General features: G+C 45.5%; 1 protein-coding gene across 2 annotated transcripts in view; it reads left to right on the top strand.

Moving 5' to 3' along the window:
• Positions 1-5,795: 5,795 nt before the first annotated feature.
• mfsd14ba (major facilitator superfamily domain containing 14Ba) overlaps positions 5,796-18,325 on the top strand; it is a 36,494-nt gene continuing 23,964 nt past the window's right edge. The window contains exons 1-3 of one of the 2 annotated variants that reach the window (XM_061799878.1): positions 5,796-6,127; positions 14,393-14,491; positions 18,087-18,149. In XM_061799878.1, the coding sequence (XP_061655862.1) occupies positions 6,053-6,127; positions 14,393-14,491; positions 18,087-18,149 (237 nt within the window). In that variant the 5' untranslated portion in view covers positions 5,796-6,052. The remainder of the gene's footprint in view (positions 6,128-14,392; positions 14,492-18,086; positions 18,150-18,325) is intronic. The other variant, XM_061799879.1, reaches the window with a different exon arrangement.

Genomic DNA, 18,325 nt, shown 5'->3' with positions numbered 1-18,325 from the left:
CAATAGTGAAAATTAATGTGTTACCTTCAGAAGGGGGCAGGCCAGTAATGAAGTCCAGAGCGATGTGGGACCAAGGGTGGCTCGGGATGGGTAAGGGGCGCAGCAGACCAGCTGGAGGCAGCTGTGAAGCCTTCCCTTGGGTGCAGACGGAGCAGGCTTGGACAGATTCCCGGGTGTCCTTGACCAGGCTGGGCCACCAGAAATGTTGCTGGATAAAGTGAATAGTGTGGGTGATGCCGGGATGACACGTGACCTTGGAGTTGTGGGCCCACTGAAGGACGTCAGAACGTGCGGAATCAGGTACAAATAGACAGTTCGGCGGTCTGGTCTTGGGGTCAGGGTGAGTCTTTTGAGCGCGTTTGACTATCTTTTCAATCTTCCATGTGGCAGCACCAATGAAGCAGGAGGGAGGGAGGATAGGTTCATGTTCAGCAGGGCTGGAGGGGGATGAGTATATGCGGGACAGGGGATTGGGTTTGCTGTCCAGGTCGGAAGGAGAGGCTGAAATTAAATCGGCTCAGAAAGAGGGCCCAGCGAGCTTGTCAGGGGTTAAGGCGTTTTGGCAGAACAAAGGTAGGCAAGGTTCTTATGATCAGTCCAGATGATAAAGGGTGCTTCATTTTTCTGGTTTGACGTACAGATGATTTTCAAGGAGGCGTTGGAGGACTTGACATACATATGTACAGTGTTCTTCGGGGGAGTGGGAGAAAATGAGAATGTCGTCCAGGTAAACAAAAACAAATGGGTTTAACATGTCACGGAGAACGTCATTGATGAATGCTTGGAAGACTGCTGGGGCGTTGGTTAATCCAAATGACATGACTAAATATTCAAACTGTCCGACAGGGGTATTGAAAGCGATCTTCCATTCATCCCCCTCCCGGATACGAATGAGGTGATAGGCATTTCGTAGGTCCAATTTGGTGAATATTTGGGCATCGCAGAGGTGTTCAAATGATGGGTCAAAGAGCTCACCACGGCACTCTCGAATCGTGGTGAGCCTGGTCTTTTGGTCGCAGGCGGAACGTGGAAAGGAAGTGACCTGATTGACCGCAATAAATGCACAGCCGCTGGGTGATGCGACGCTGACGTTCCGGGGGATCTAATTGTGTATAACCAATTTGCATGAGCTCATCTGGTCCAGTGGGTGGTGACAAAGGGGCAATAGGAGGTGCAGAATGCGGGTGAGGTGCTGACAGCGCAGAGCTCACGAGGGAAGTGACATTACATGCTCTAACCCCCTTCTCTCGAGCTCTTTCCCGCAGTCTGCTGTCCAGGCGAATGGGGAGTTCAATTAGCTCCTCGAGAGAGGAGGGCTCATCCCGGGCAGCGAGCTCGTCCTTTAGCTGCTCCGACAGCCCATTATGAAAAATTCCCTTAAGAGCAGCGTCATCCCAACCGTATTTACCCGCAAGTATCCTGAATTCGATCGAATAAGCTGCTACGGAACTAGCGCCCTGAGTGAGGGTAAGGAGCAGGCGAGTGGCTTCTCTGCCCTGAACGGGTTGATCAATGACTTTTTTCAGTTCGGCGGAAAAGGAATCAAATGACTGGAGTACCGTGGAGGAGTTGTGCCATAACGAGGTGGACAATTTAGCTGCTTTACCGTGGAGGGGGTTTGTGACAAATGTGACCTTGGACTGTTCGGTGGGATAACTGTACGGTTCAAGGTTGAAAACAAGTGATCAATTAAGTAAAAACTGGCTACATGCACTAGGTCCCTGGAGTAGGGCTCAGGGAGAGGGACATGAGGTTCTTTGTACGGGAGGCGGAGTGGCTCAGAGGCTGCAGGCTCGGAAGGAGTACTTACGGGTGGGTGGTTGTTTTGCATCTTTGAAGAAAGGAGGGAGACTTGTTGCGTAAGGGAGTGGAAGGATTCCTTGATTTCCTGAAGAGCTTTGTCTTGTCGTTCTATGTGGGCACCTTGGAGGGTGAGTGCACTTTTCAGTGCCTCCGGGGTTGCTGGGTCCATTTGTGGCCAGAGTATTCTGTCACGTCAGAATGGAGAATGGACCCATGAGCAGGCGGAGGCTGACAGGTTGTGATGAACAATTTATTGAAATGTGGCAATGTAGATGGTCCTTGAGGTGCGCTGGCGGGTAGTGGGGGCAGGGAATGCGTGGCAGGCAGTGACAAGGGCAGGCGGCTGGCTTGACGGCGTGGCGGTAGGAATTCACTTGTTGATGAACACGGAAGAAACACTGAGGACAAGGAGCGACACGGAGGTCAGAAAGGGGACAAGGAATTGTGTAGCTTCCGTGGAGACTGGGGAGCCGTTGTACCGCTGGAGAAGCTGTAATACACTGGCAACAGTTTCCGGGATCTGGCAGGCTTTTATGCAGGTGGTAACGAGGGCTGATTGGTGAAAGCTTTGTGGCCGAGGAAGGTGCTGGAAAGAGAGAGAGGGAAGCGGTGAGACAGAAGGCAAGATGGCGGAAGGCGCCACCAAGGCTCCAACCGTGGTACTGCAAGGTGGCTCATGACACTTAAAAAGCCCATGCTATACAGGTAACAACAAACTGTAATAGTTGGTGAGTTGCCAAGATATGTTTGCAATTTTCAGGTGTCTCCGGAGAAGCTCAATTAGGTTTAAGTCAGGGCTGTGGCTAGGCCATTCAAGAACAGTCACGGAGTTATTCTGAAGCCACTCCTTCGTTATTTTAGCTGTGTGCTTAGAGTCATTGTCTTGTTGGAAGGTGAACCTTCGGACTAGTCTGAGGTCCTGAGCCCTCTGGAGAAGGTTTTCGTCCAGGATATCCCTCTAATTTGGCCGCATTCAACTTTTCTTTGATTGCAAACAGTCATCCTTGTCCCTGCAGCTGAAAAATACCCCTACAGCATGAAGTTGCCACCATCATGCTTCACTGTTGGGACTGTACTGGACAGGTGATGAGCAGTGCCTGGTTTCTTCACACATTCCGTTTAGAATTAAGGCCAAAATATTCTATCTTGGTCTTATTAGACCAGAGAATCTTATTTCTCACCATCTTGGAGTCCTTCAGGTGTTTTTAGCTAACTTCATGCAGGCTTTCATGTGTCTTGCACTAAGGAGAGGCTTCCGTCGGGCCACTCTCCCATTAAGCCCTGACTGGTGGAGGCCTGCAGTGATGGTTGACTTTCTAGAACTTTCTTCCATCTCCCGACTGATCAGAAGAAATGGACAGCACCCGAGTTAAATATATGAGTGTCACAGCAAAGGGTCTTCATACTTATAGCTGTTTGATATTTCAGTTTGTCCATCCAATTTCTGAGCCGCTGATCCCCACATGGGTCACGGGACTGCTGGAGCCTATCCCTGCTATCTTCGGGCAGGAGGCGGGGTCCACCCTGAACTGGTTGCCAGCCAATCGCAGGGCACATACAGACAAACAACCATTTGCACTCACATTCACACCTACAGGCAATTTAGAGTCTTCAATCAACCTACCATGCATGTTTTTGGGATGTGGGAGGAAACCGGAGTGCCCGGAGGAAACCCACGCAGGTACGGGGAGAACATGCAAACTCCACACAGGCGGGGCCGGGGATTTAACCCCGGTCTTCAGAACTGTGAGGCAGACGCTCCAACCAGTCGAACACCATCCATCCATCCATCCATCCATTATCTGAGCCGCTTCTCCTCACTAGGGTCGCGGGCGTGCTGGAGCCTATCCCAGCTGTCATCGGGCAGGAGGCGGGGTACACCCTGAACTGGTTGCCAGCCAATCGCAGGGCACATTGAAACAAACAACCATTCGCACTCACAGTCATGCCTACGGGCAATTTAGAGTCTCCAATTAATGCATGTTTTTGGGATGTGGGAGGAAACCGGAGTGCCCGGAGAAAACCCACGCAGGCACGGGGAGAACATGCAAACTCCACACAGGCGGGGACGGGGATTGAACCCCGCACCTCAGAACTGTGAGGCTGACGCTCTAACCAGTCGGCCAACGTGCCGCCTATTTCAGTTTTTCTTTTTTAATAAATCTGCAAATATTTCAACAATTCCGTTTTTTTCTGTCAATATGGGGTGCTGTGTGCACATCAATGAGAAAAAAATTAACTTAAATGATTTTAGCAAATGGCTGTAGTATAACAAAGAGTGAAAAATTTAAGGGGGTCTGAATATTTTCCGTACCCACTGTGTGTATATATATATATATATATATATATATATCCAACCATTTTGTTTACCGCTTATCCTCACTAGGGTCGCGGGCTCCTGGACCCTATGCCAGCTATCTTCGGGTGGGAGGCGGGGTACACCCTGAACCGGTCGCCAGCCAATCGCAGGGCACATAGAAACAAACCATTCGCACTCACATTCACAACTACGGGCAATTTAGTCTTCAATCAACCTAGCCCGCACGTTTTTGGGAAGTGGGAGGTAACCCGAGTGCCCGGAGAAAACCCACCCAGGCACGGTGAGAACATGCAAACTCCAAATATATATATATATATATATATATATATATATATATATATATATATATATATATATATATATATATATATATATATATAAAATAGAATTTTCTCGAAGAAAAAAAACTTATATTGAAAAAAAAGAAGAGGGAAAAGAACAGCACTGTTCTCTTTTACTAATAAGTTTACAGTTCTACTTTGGCAAAAAGTAGAAAATAGGAAAGGCATTAATAATGGTCATGGCTGGACTCACCCATTAAGGGGCCAAAATGTATTATGATTTCGTACATTGCTGGATATTGTCTCTGCTGATTGATGACAAGTGGCGGTCACGTTTCCCTTCATCATCTCTCGGATATTCAGTCTCACACACACACCTACACGCACACGCACACACACGCGCACACACACACGGACGCAGTCGTGCCTGCTCGTGTCTGTGTCGACCACAGCCATTTATTTACACGTGATGTAGTTTCAGACTCCTATGAAATATCCTACTCCGTCTGTTACGGCCATACCAACCGGAATGTAGGTTTAATTTCAAATTAAAAGAAATACTTTGCCAAATGCACAGGCGCAAAGCGTTGGTTTACAAACGACATCCTTCTTTCATGTTGAAACAAACGACATGAATTCCTTTTGATCGATTTATTTTGTTTATTGATTACAAACAAGGATGTTGCGAAGGTACAGCATTCAATGAATAGTTTGTCCAGGAAGCTCCATGCTATCAAATTCAGTGGTGCAAAGTATCATAGTTCAAACACTTCCTTAATGGAGGCCTACTGTAGATTTTTCAAGTATGTGTACTTTACTTGAATATTTATGACGGCGTTTCATACTCCCTGTATGAACACATATATTTACTTTCTACTCCTTGTCAAAATAGGCCCATAACTTTTTTCAACCTCTGCAAATGACGACATATGATGGAAAGATTTAAACTAGAGAAGTAAAGGTTAAAAAACAACAACATCCGACATGCAGCGTGATTTCTTTCTAAGTACGAGCAATTAAGAAGGAAACTATTCGTGAGACGTTTTTCCTCTTGTGCCAAGTTATCAAAACGGGTACGTATTTGACCATAAAAATAGATTATTTCCATTTTTACGCTCACATTTCAGAGTACGTACTGTTTTACAAGAGTTGTATCGGTAGCTACCTATTTTTTTAAAATTTCTTTTTACTACACAAGTTATCTGTAACCTGAACAGGTTTTATTTACATTTAAATTAGTTAAATACCTATTCATTTGAAATAGCTTCCATAATGAGTAAAATAGGTATGCGGACATCGACTGCATCAATAAATGCTGCAATGTTAAAAATGTGTTGGACCTTTGCGCCGAAACGAAACGTGACCCAAACCGGAAGGAGTTTGCTCGCAATGTCTAACTTGTCAGTGTCAGTGAACGCACCATCCTCACGGTAGTGAACTGCTGAGTGCGGACTGATCTGATCGAGTAGCGACCCACACTGAGACGTTGTTGAGAGATTATCTAATAGCGCTTGCATTCTGTTATTAATACCTTCGGTCGGTAAAGCCTCTTCGGGGCTCTCTTGAGGGTGACATCCTGGAAGCACCCGGAGAACCGCGGATATCAACGCGGCAAGGATGCTCCGTCCCCAACGGCAGGTGTGAAGAGATGGCCGTGGAACCGCCGACGGGAACCGGCCGAGTGGTTCTTGTCAAGAAGATCATCATGAAGGACGGAGCCGCGGTGGGTACATGATTCCATTTTGACTCAGCAAGCCCATCAATAACGTCCTAAATTCACCCAGCAAATGTTATGTTGCAAGTAAAATGATTTTAAAACGGATACATGGCAACAAACGTTACGGTGTCGTTCTCCGTTTATGAAATACATCTTTTCACAACAAAGCACGCCCGATTCGAGGTTATGACCGTGTATTTAAATGAAACAGTCCATCAGAAAATATAGGCAGCGTGTTATGAAACTCGAAAGCTGATGAAGAGCCCCACATTGTGTGATTTTGGTGTGTTGTAATCGATCATTCGGCTCAGAGCAGAGCGATTGGATGGAGCCATCTGTTACATAACAGCGCGGCCTCCAAACACACAGCGTTCAGCGGCAGTCTGCGCCGTCTGCACCGTCTGCACCCTTTACATGCTCCAGCGTCCATTTTAACTTTTCCACTGAGCTCAGCCCACCGCACTGGAACCGCACAGGGGTGTCAAACTCATTTTCGGTTCCGTTCAGAGGGCTGTAAAACCATACAAATCTTGAATCACCTCACCTCATCTTTTTTTTTTTTTTTTTGTCCTCGTCATATTATTACGCCCGAAATGTATAAACTAGTTTTGGAATCAGAAATCAAGGGTAATGGGTTTTTCAACTATGGTTCATATTTGGTAACACAAAAATGCTTGCAATATCTCAATGTTATTTGAAATCTTGGTACAGATTTTGACAAGAATGATTTGCCTTCGCGGGCCACATAAAATCATGTGGCCCCTTGAATTTGACACCTGCGCTCGACACTGATACATCGTTGCATGAATAGCAAGCAGCAAACGGTTTTGTTGCTGATTGCTCAAGAAAATAACGTTGGATTTGACATTCCCCCTTGTGCTTGTATAAATTCACTTTTATGTATAGCTGCCTTGAATTACATATACTGTATATGTGTCACAGTGGACAACTGGTAAGCACATCTGCCTCACAATTCTGAGGACCCGTGTTCAAATCTGGCCCCGCCTGTGTGGGGTTTGCATGTTCTCCCCGTGATTGCTTCGGGTTTTCCTGGGTTCTCCGGTTTCCTCCCACATCCCGAAAACATGCATGGTAGGTTAATTGGCGACTCTAAATTGCCCGTAGGTATGAATGTGTGTTTGAATGGTTGTTTGTATATATATGCTCTGTGATTGGCTGGCGACCAGTTCAGGGTTACAGTGGGTACGGAAAGTATTCAGACCCCCTTAAATTTTTCACTCTCTTTTATATTGCAGCCATTTGCTAAAACCATTAAAGTTCACCCCCCCCCCCCACATTAATGTACACACAGCACTCCATATTGACAGGAAAAAAAACGGAATTGTTGAAATTTTTGCAGATTTATTAAAAAAGAAAAACTGAAATATCACACAGCCAGAAGTATTCGGACCCTTTGCTCAGTATTTAGTAGAAGCACCCTTTTGAGCTAATACAGCCATGAGTCTTTTTGGGAATGAGGTTTTTCACACCTGGATTTGGGGATCGTCTGCCATTCCTTCTTGCAGATCCCCTCCAGTTCTGTCAGGTTAGAAGGTGAACGTTGGTGGGCAACCATTTTCAGGTCTTTCCAGAGATGCTCAATTGGGTTTAAGTCAGGGCTCTGGCTGGGTCATTCAAGAACAGTCACGGGAGTTGTTCTAACGCCACTCCTTCATTATTTTAGCTGTGTGCTTAGTGTCATTGTCTTGTGTGAAGGTGAACCTTCAGCCCAATCTGAGGTCCTGAGCACTCAGGAGAAGGTTTTCATCCAAGATATCCCAGTATTTGGCCGCATTCATCTTTCCTTCGGTTCCAGTCCAGTCGTCCTGTCCCTGCAGCTGAAAAACAACCCCACAGCATGACGCTGCCACCACCATGCTTCATTGTTGGGACTGTATTGGACAGGTGATGAACAGTGCCTGGGTTTCTCCAGACATACTGCTTAGAAATAAGACCAACAAGTTCTATCTTGGTCTCATCAGACCAGATAATCTTTTTTCTCACCATCTTGGAGTCTTTCAGGTGTTTTTTTTTTAAAGCAAACTCCATGCAGGCTTTCATGTGTCTTTCACTGAGGAGATGCTTCCGTCGAGCTACTCTGCCATAAAGCCCCGACTGGTGGAGGGCTGCAATGATGGTTGACTGTCTAGAACATTTGCCCATCTCCCGACTACATCTCAGGAGCTCAGCCATAGTGATCTTTGGGTTCTTCTTTACCTCTCTCACCAAGGCTCTTCTCCCCCGATTGCTCAGTTTGGCCGGACGGCCAGCTCTAGGAAGGGTTCTGGTCGTCCAAAACGTCTTCCATTTAAGGATTATGGAGGCCACTGTGCTCTTAGGAACCTTAAGTGCAACCTTAAGTGCAATATTTTCTGTCAATATGAGATGCTGTGTGTACATTTAGGAGAAAAAAAGAACTTAAATGATTTTAACAAATGGCTGCAATATAACAAAGAGTGAAAAATTTAAGGGGGTCTGAAAACTTTCCGTACCCACTGCGTATGTATACGCCCATCCAACCATCCATTTTCTTCCGCTTATCCGAGGTCGGGTCGTGGAGGCAGTAGCTTTAGCAGGGACTCTCAGACTTCCCTCTCCCCAGCCACTTTGTCCAGCTCTTCCGGGGGTATCCCGAGGCGTTCCCAGGGCAGTCGGGAGACAAACTCTCGAGCGTGTCCCGGGTCGTCCCCTGGACCTCCTCCCAGTGGGACGTGCCTGGAACACCCCATCAGGGAGGCGGCCGGGAGGCCTCCTATCCAGATGCCTGTGCCACGTCATGCCTATGCGGAAGAGCAGCGGCTCGCCTCTGAGCCCCTCCCGGATGACCGAGCTGCTCACCCTATCTCTACGGGAGAGCCAGGACACCCTGCTGAGGAAACTCATTTCGGCGGCTTGTATGCGAGATCTTGTTCCTTCAGTTATGACCCACAGTTTGTGACCATAGGTGAGGGTAGGAACGTACAACCCCAATTCCAATGAAGTTGGGATGTTGTGTTAAACATAAATAAAAACAGAATACAATGATTTGAAAATCATGTTCAACCTATATTTAATAGAATACAATACAAAGACAAGATATTTAATGTTCAAACTGATCAACTTGATTATTTTTAGCAAATAATCATTAACTTAGAATTTTATGGCTGCAACACGTTCCAAAAAAGCTGGGACAGGTGGCAAAAAAGACGGCGAAAGTTGAGGACTGCTCATCAAACGCCTGTTTGGAACATCCCACAGGTGAACAGGTGGGTGCCATGATTGGCTAGAAAAGGAGCTTCCCTGAATTGCTCAGTCATTCACAAGCAAAGATGGGGCGAGGTTCACCTCTTTGTGAACAAGTGCGTGAGAAAATAGTCGAACTATTTTCAATTGAATACACGACAAAGACCAGGTATTTAATGTTCAAACAAAATTTATTTTGAATTTGATGCCTGCAACAAAATATTCTAAAAGGCTGGGACAGGGCCATGTTTACCACTGTGTTACATCACCATTTCTTTTAACAACATTCAATAAACGTTTGGGAACTGAGGACACTCATTGTTGAAGCGTTGGAGGTGGAATTCTTTCCCATTCTTGCTTGATGCACAGCTTCAGCTGTTCAACAGTCCGGGGTCTCAGTTGTCGTATTTTACACTTCATAATGCGCCACACATTTTCAATGGGAGACAGGTCTGGACTGCAGGCAGGCCAGTCTAGTACCCGCACTCATTTACTACAAAGCCATGCTGTTGTAACACGTGCAGAATGTGGTTTGACATTGTCTTGCTGTAATAAGCAGGGGCGTCCATGAAAAAGAAGTTGCTTGGATGGCAGCATATGTTTCTCCAAAACCTGTAAGTACCTTTCAGCATTAATGGTGCCTTCACAGATGTGTAAGTTCCCCATGCCATTGGCACTAACACAGCCCCATACCATCACAGATGCTGGCTTTTGAGCTTTGCAGTCACGGATGATTCTTTTCCTCTTTGGCCCGGAGGACACGACGTCCACAATTTCCCAAAACAATTTGAAATGTGGACACAGAACACTTTTCCACTTTGGATCAGTCCATCTTAGATGAGCTCGGCCCAGAGAAGCCGGCGGCGTTTCTGGGTGTTGTTGATAAATCGCTTTTGCTTTGCATAGTAGAGTTTCAAGTGGCACTTACGGATGTCGCGCCGAACTGTATTTACTGACATTGGTTTTCTAAAGTGTTCCTGAGCCCATGTGGTGATATCCTTTACACATTGACGTTGGTTTTTGATGCAAGTGCCGCCTGAGGGATCGAAGGTCACGGGCATTCAATGTTGGTTTTTGGCCTTGCCGCTTACATGCATTTTTCCAGATTCTCTGAACCTTTTGATGATATTATGGACTGTAGATGATGAAATCCCTAAATTCCTTGCAATTGTACGTTGAGGAACATTGTCCTTAAACTGTTCGACTATTTTCTCACGCACTGCTCTGCTCCTTCTTTACCACGACAGACCGATACAGAGTCTGCATCACTGCAGATGCAGCACCAGTCCGCCTGTCGATCTCCCGCTCCATTCTTCCATCACTCTTGAACAAGACCCTGAGATACCTGAACTCCCCCACTTGGGGCAGGATCTCTTCCTCAATCCGAAGAGGGTACGCCACCCTTTTCCGACTGAGGACCATGGTCTCAGATTTACAGGTGCGGATTTTCATCACAGCCGCTTCACATTAGGCTGCATACCACTCCAGTGAGAGTTGAAGATCACTGCCTGTTGAAGATGTAATGCAGCTATCAGAACCACATCATCTTAAAAAGGCAGAGACATAATACTGACGTCGTCAAACCGGACCCCATCAACACGTCGGCTGCGCCTAGAAATTCTCTCTGCAAAGGTAATGAACAGCATCGGTGACATAGGCGGCCATGGCCATGGCGTAGTCCAACCCCCCTTGGAAACGTGTTCAATTTATCACCAGCAATTCGGACCAAACTCTTGACACTGCTGGTACAGGGAGTGAACAGCCCGTATCAGGGGGTCCGGTACCCGGAGTATCCTCCACAGGAATTCCTAAACTTTGCATGCCTTTTCCAAGTCCACAAAACACATGTAGACTGGTTGGGCGAGCTCCCACGCACCCTCGAGGAACCTGTTGAAGGTGTAGAGCTGGTCCACTGTTCCATGGCCAGGAAGAAAACCACACTGCTCCTCCTAAATCTGAAATTCAACTTCCTGACGGACCCTCCTCTCCAGAACCCCTGAATAGACCTTATCGGGGAGGCTGAGCAGTGTAATCTCCCTGTAGTTGAAACAACCCTCCGGTCCCCCTTCTTTAAAAGGGGGACCACCACCCCGGTCTGCCAATCCAGAGGTACTGTCCCCGATGTCCACACAGTGTTGCAGAGGTGTGTCAACCAGGACAGCCCTACAACATCCAGAGGCTTTAGGAACTCGGAGCGGATCTCATCCACCCCCGGGGCCCTGCTACCAGGGAGCTTTTTAACCACCTTGGTGACTTCAACCCCAGATATATATATGTTCCGTACTGCTTATACTCACTTGGATCGCGGGCGTGCATGTGCCTATCCCAGCTGACTTTGGGCGAGAGGTTGTGTACACCCTGAACTGGTTGCCAGTCAATTGCAGGTCACATATAAACAAACAACCATTTCCACACCGGGAAAAAGTATTGAACATGCCAACTGGTATTTATTTAATACATTGTAGAAAAGCCTTTGTTTGCAATAACAGCTTCAAGATGCCTCACGTATGGAGAAACTAGTCGCATGGATTGCTCTGGTTTGTTTTTGGCCCATTCATCCACACAAGCAGTCTTCAAATCTTGAAGGTTCTGTGGGCTTCTTTTATGGACCTGAAGTTACAGTTCTTTCCATAGAGTTTCGACTGGATTCAAGTCAGATGATAGGCTAGACCATTCTAGCAGCTTTATTTTTTTTCTTTGAAACCAATTGAGAGTTTCCCTGGAGGTATGTTTTGGATCATTATCCTGCTGAAATATCCAGCCACATTCTCATCATGGCAGCAGATTTTTGTCAAGAATGTCTCAGTACATTTGCCCATTCATCCTTCCTTCAATAATGTGAAGTTTTCCAGTACCATATGCTGAAGAGCAGACCAACACCATCATGTTCCCACCTCCAAACTTCACTGTTGGTATGGTGTTTTCGGGGTGATGCGCACTGCCATTTCTCCTTCAAACGTGGTGTGCATTATGGCATCCAAACAGTTCAATTTTGCTCTCATCCGACCAGACTATATTCTCCCAGTATTTAACTGGCTAGTCCAAATGTTGTTCAGCAAACTTTCAACGAGGTTTGACATGCTTTTTTTCTCAGCAATGGGGTCTTGCGTGGTGAGCGTGCATACAGGGCATGGCGGCGGAGTATATTACTCACTGTTTTCTTGTCACAACAGTACCTGCTAATTCCAGGTCCTTTTGAAGCTGACCACACGTGGTCCTTGGCTCTTCTGATTATTCTTTGTACTCCTTTGTCAGAAATCTTGCTTGGAGCACCTGATCGAGGCAAATTTATGGTGCTATGATTGGCTTTCCACTTACGTATTATGGCCCCAACTGTGCTCACTGGAATGTTCAGAAGCTTAGACATGTGCCTGTAACCAATGCCATCGTTATATTTTGCGATGGTCTTGAGACAGCTCTCTGCTCTTACACATCATGAAATGTGTTTTGAATCACACCTTGGCAATGAGACCTTTTAGGACTGAACTATGTGATATTCATTTGCACTGACAAGGGGCTGGATTGCTGTTTGATTATTGATAGATTTTAGGTGTTGTCTTGGCTTTCCATGCCTTTTTGCACCTCCCTTTCTTCATGTTTTCAATACTTTTTCCCTGTGTCATTACACATTTTTACTAGACTTTACACCGATTTTATTGGGCTGATCGGTATCGGCGATATTTAGCATTTTATGCTGATCGCCGATTTGATCGCCTCCGCAAAAGACATTTACTCCGTCGCCACGTGCAGAGTATATTTGAATCCAAAAGGTAGTTTATGTTTACCCTTGTCGAGTGTCTTTTGACATAGTACTGTAAATATCTGACGGCCAATAAAGTTATTTAAAAAAAACAACATTTGGGACAGACGGAGACAGGCAACACGTAATGCCCGGATCAGACTACAAGGCAAATTTGCTCTTGCAGACTACTGCAATAAAATCTTGTATTCCGATACCACTGCATCCCGTTTTTTACGATCATTGGGCTTTATCTTGTCAACTCAAATGCGACCAGATACACGCGCTACCGTGGCGACGACAGCAAGAGTGCAGCGAGTCCAATGTATTATAAGGACAAAATGGGGAAAAAGGGGTGGTGGTGGTCACCGGTGCTCAGGACAGGAGAGGACGTTCGTTTAGGCTTGCTTGATGTATGTTCACATACTTTTAAAACGGTACGGCTCACAAGCAAGCAATAAAATGTTATGTAACCCAGCAAGCTAGTGGTAGCACGAACGGTTGATTGTAAACATGCCGCCGTTCTGTCGAATCATGCTCTAGTTTCGGTGTGGGTGAAGTAGTTTAATTAAAAATAAAGTCATTTAATTCCAGTAAGTTATCACCCATTATTTCTGTCATGTAATTTTGGTTTGACCTGACTGATGAGAATACAAGCTCTGACGAGAGCAGTGATTTCCAACCTTTATGGAGCCAAGGAACATATTTTACAATTGAAAAATTGTAATTGCACACCAACAAACAAAAATGCCACAAAAAGTGGATTCATTAATGACTGTATTTACTTCCTGCCATCTAATAGAAGACCATTCATTTGTTCTGTCTGTCACTATGCCTCACGGGCATAAATAGAGTAACAAAGATATTGTTATTATTTATTGTAAATATATATTTTTTAACAATTAAGTACACGTATATACAATAAATGACCAGGTCATTTAAATAGACACATTCCTCCGTCTTGTGATCGGTTCGGTGATCGGTTATCGTTTTTTTAAACTCGCTGATCGGTGATCGGCCCCAAAAATCCTGATTGTGTGAAGCCTAATTTTTGCACACAACTTAATTTCTGATCTTATTTGGTCTACTTTTTTGTTTTGAATGTTACTTGGGTTGTTCCCAACATCTGGTGAAATTTTCATGTCGCCTTTGGAAATATTACACAACTCATCAAAAACTGAACACTTCAAACTACAACAATTAAGTGTACTAGTGACAGAATTAGATTGTGTGCTGTATTGCTGTGTGTGCTGTGTGCTGTAACTATATTACTAATTAAAATGTATGTATGTATTGCATGTGTGTATTAGCTCCAGCAGGGTATAGGCCGACCCAGTGTGTACCATGCAGTTGTGGTCATTTTCCTGGAGTTCTTCGCCTGGGGTTTGCTGACCACACCCATGCTCACAGTGAGTAAGAATGTTTTGTGGGAGGGAAGGCGGAAGATGCAATTCAAGATTCGTCACATCATGCCAGCATAGGGACTCATCAACACTCATCAACAGTGACAGCATCTGTGGCCCACTTTATTAATTGCTGTCAAGAGCAGCACTTCACTTTAGAGCCATTTCAGCCTTGGAAACGGTGGTTTTCAAGTTGTCACATCGGGACCCACAGCTTCCCATTGTCATTGTCAAGTCATGACCCACTTTAACCAGTGATAAGAACAATAAAGAGAATGTATTTTTCAAAAATAGCCTTTGAAAAGATTGAGATATTTGAACTGCCTTTCAGAGCACCTTATAATGCAAAAACGCAAATTCTTACTTTATTATTAATCTTATTTTAACACATGAAAGATGTTACTTTTTCTATATTTTCAGCAAACCATAAACACTTGTTTTAAGATACAAGATCTTGTTTTAAAAATCTTAAGTCATTTTGTACTAGTTATTTTAGTGCCAAAATGTCTCATTTTAAGTGAAAAATCTGACATATGACAACTGCATGTACAGAAATGAATATCTCTTCTTTTTAGAAAAGTGCAAATTCAATAGTTTGTCTTCTATTTAGGAAACAAAGAGTGCAGACCAAAGCAACCGTAACAGTTATAACAGTCTAAATGATTACGCTATAAAAACACCCATGGCATCTTTTATGTAAGAGGCAAATGATAATGTGTCTGATTCATCCATCCATCCATCCATCCATTCCAGCTATCTTTGGGCGAGAGGCGGGGTACACCCTGAACTGGTCGCCAGGGATGCATGTTAAATATTTCACTGCTACTACACTGACGACATAAGCCAAATATGTACGCAAGTTGAAAGGCCATAGTCAACTGAGGGACGCCTGTAATTTTACGGGTTGTACGCGACCCACCAAAATGGGTCAGCGACCCAGTTTTGTGTCCCCACCCAGCAGTTGAGAATCACTGATATACAGTGGGTACGAAAAGTATTCAGACCCCCTTAAATCTTTCACTCTTTGTTATGTTGTAGCCATTTGCTAAAATCATGAGTTATTTTTTTCCCTCATGAATCAGCACGCCATATTGACAGAAAAAAACGGAATTGTTGACATTTTTGCAGATTTATTAAAAAAGAAATACTGAAATATCACGCAGCCAAGTATTCAGACCCTTTGCTGTGACACTCATATATTGAACTCGGGTGCTGTCCATTTCTTCTGATCATCCTTGAGACGGTTCTCCACCTTCATTGGTGTCCAGCTGTATTTGATTACACTGATTGGACTTGATTAGGAAAGCCACGCACCTGTCTATATAAGACCTTCCAGCTCACAGTGCATGTCAGTGCAAATGAGAATCATGAGGTCAAAGGAACTGCCTGAAGAGCTCAGAGACAGAATTGTGGCAAGGCACAGATCTGGCCAGGGTTAGAAGAAAAATGCTGCTGCACTTAAGGTTCCTAAGAGCACAGTGGCCTCCATAGTCCTTAAATGGAAGACGTTTTGGACAACCAGAACCCTTCCTAGAGCTGGCCGTCCGGCCAAACTGAGCAATCGGGGGAGAAGAGCCTTGGTGAGAGAGGTCAAGAAGAACCCAAAGATCACTTTGGCTGAGCTCCAGAGATGCAGTTGGGAGATGGGAGAATGTTCTAGAAAGTCAACCATCACTGCAGCCCCCCACCAGTCGGGGCTTTATGGCAGAGTGGCGCGACAGAAGCCTCTCCTCAGTGCAAGACACATGCAAGTCCGCATGGAGTTTGCTAAATAACACCTGGAGGTCTCAAATATGGTGAGATTTAAGATTGTCTGGTCTGATGACACCAAGATAGAACTTGTTGGCCTTAATTCTAAGTGGTATGCGTGGGGAAAACCAGGCACTGCTCATCACCTGTCCAATACAGTCCCAACAATGAAGCATGGTGGTGGCAGCATCATGCTGTGGGGTGTTTTTCAGCTGCAGGGACAGGACGACTGGTTGTAATCAAAGGAAAGACGAATGCGGCCAAATACTGGGATATCTTGGACGAAAAACTTCTCCTGAGTGCTCAGGACCTCAGATTGGGCTGAAGGTTCACCTTCACACAAGACAATGACACTAAGCACACAGCTAAAATAATGAAGGAGTGGCGTTAGAACAACTCCCGTGACTGTTCTTGAATGGCCCAGCCAGAGCCCTGACTTAAACCCAGATGAGCATCTCTGGAGAGACCTGAAAATGGCTGTCCACCAACGCTCACCATCCAACCTGACAGAACTGGAGAGGATCTACAAGGAGGAATGGCAGATGATCCCCAAATCCAGGTGTGAAAAACTTGTTGCATCATTCCCAAAAAGACTCATGGCTGTATTAGCTCAAAAGGGTGTTTCTACTAAATACTAAGCAAAGGCTCTGAATACTCATGGATCTGGGAAGTCAAATCTCAGATTCAGGAGGAGTTTGGTTTTCGTCCTGGCCGTGGAACAGTGGACCAGCTCTACACCCTCGGCAGGGTCCTCGAGGGTGCATGGGAGTTCGCCCAACCAGTCTCCATGTGTTTCGTGGACATGGAGAAGGCGTTCGACTGTGTCCCTCGGGGAGTCCTGTGGGGGGTGCTTCGGGAGTATGGGCTACCAAACTCCCTGTACGGCCGGAGTCAGAGTTCGGTCCGCATATCCGGCAATAAGTCGGACTCGTTTCCGGTGAGGGTTGGACTCCGCCAAGGCCGCCCTTTGTCACCAATTTTGTTCATAACTTTTATGGACAGAATTTCCAGGCGCAGCCGAGGCGTAGAGGGGGTCCGGTTTGGGGGCCTCAGTATTGCATCTCTGCTTTTTGCAGATGATGTGGTTCTGTTGGCTTCATCAAGCCGTGATCTCCAACTCTCACTAGAGCAGTTCGCAGCCGACTGTGAAGGGGCTGGGATGAGAATCAGCACCTCCAAATCTGAGACCATGGTCCACAGTCGGAAAAGGGTGGCGTGTCCTCACCAGGTCTTGTCCACGAGTGAGGGAAGAATGGAATGGAAGATCATCCGGGAGGATCTCTGAGTAGAGCCGTTGCTCCTCCGCATTGAGAGGAGCCAGATGAGGCGGCTGGAGCATCTGATTCGGATGCCTCCCGGACGCCTCCCTGGTGAGGTGTTTTTGTTCACCGCCCAGGACACACTGGAGAGACTAGGTCTTTCGGCTGGCCTGGGAACTCAGAAGAGCTGGATGAAGTGGCTGGGGAGAAGGAAGTTTGGGCGTCCCTGCTAAAGCTACTCCCCCCGCAGCCCGACCTCGAATAAGCGGTAAAAAATTGATGGATGGATGGCTCTGAATACTTACAGCTATGTGATATTTCAGTTTTTCTTTTTCAATAAATCTGCAAAAATGTCAACAATTCAGTTTTATTTTATGTCAATATGGGGTGCTGTGTGTATATTAATGAGGACCAAATAAACTTAAATTATTTGAGCAACTGGCTGCAATGTAACAAAGAGTGAAAAATGTAAGGGGGTCTGAATACTTTCCGTACCCACTGTATACTGTGTAGCATCGATGCAATTGTCGTGAGTGTATCATGAAAATGATTTGAAAAAAGACTTGATCTATCTTCATGGTTTTTCTGTGTAGGTGCTGCATGAAACATTTCCACAGCACACGTTCCTGATGAATGGACTCATTCAAGGCGTGAAGGTAAAAATGTGCTTTTGTTTAATTTAACACTGTAAATTTCAAGTAATCAGATGTCATGAAAATCCAGCGTGAAATGTACCCATTGCAAAAATGGAGGTTCGCGCTTTCTAGAGAGAGCAGGGCTAATTTACACAACTACAACTTTTGACTAACCTTAGATGAAAAACCCTTGTTAT

Source organism: Phyllopteryx taeniolatus, chromosome 15 (genome assembly GCF_024500385.1).
Source record: "Phyllopteryx taeniolatus isolate TA_2022b chromosome 15, UOR_Ptae_1.2, whole genome shotgun sequence".
Lineage (NCBI taxonomy): Eukaryota > Metazoa > Chordata > Actinopteri > Syngnathiformes > Syngnathidae > Phyllopteryx > Phyllopteryx taeniolatus.
This window is presented reverse-complemented; position numbering and strand designations above follow the sequence as displayed.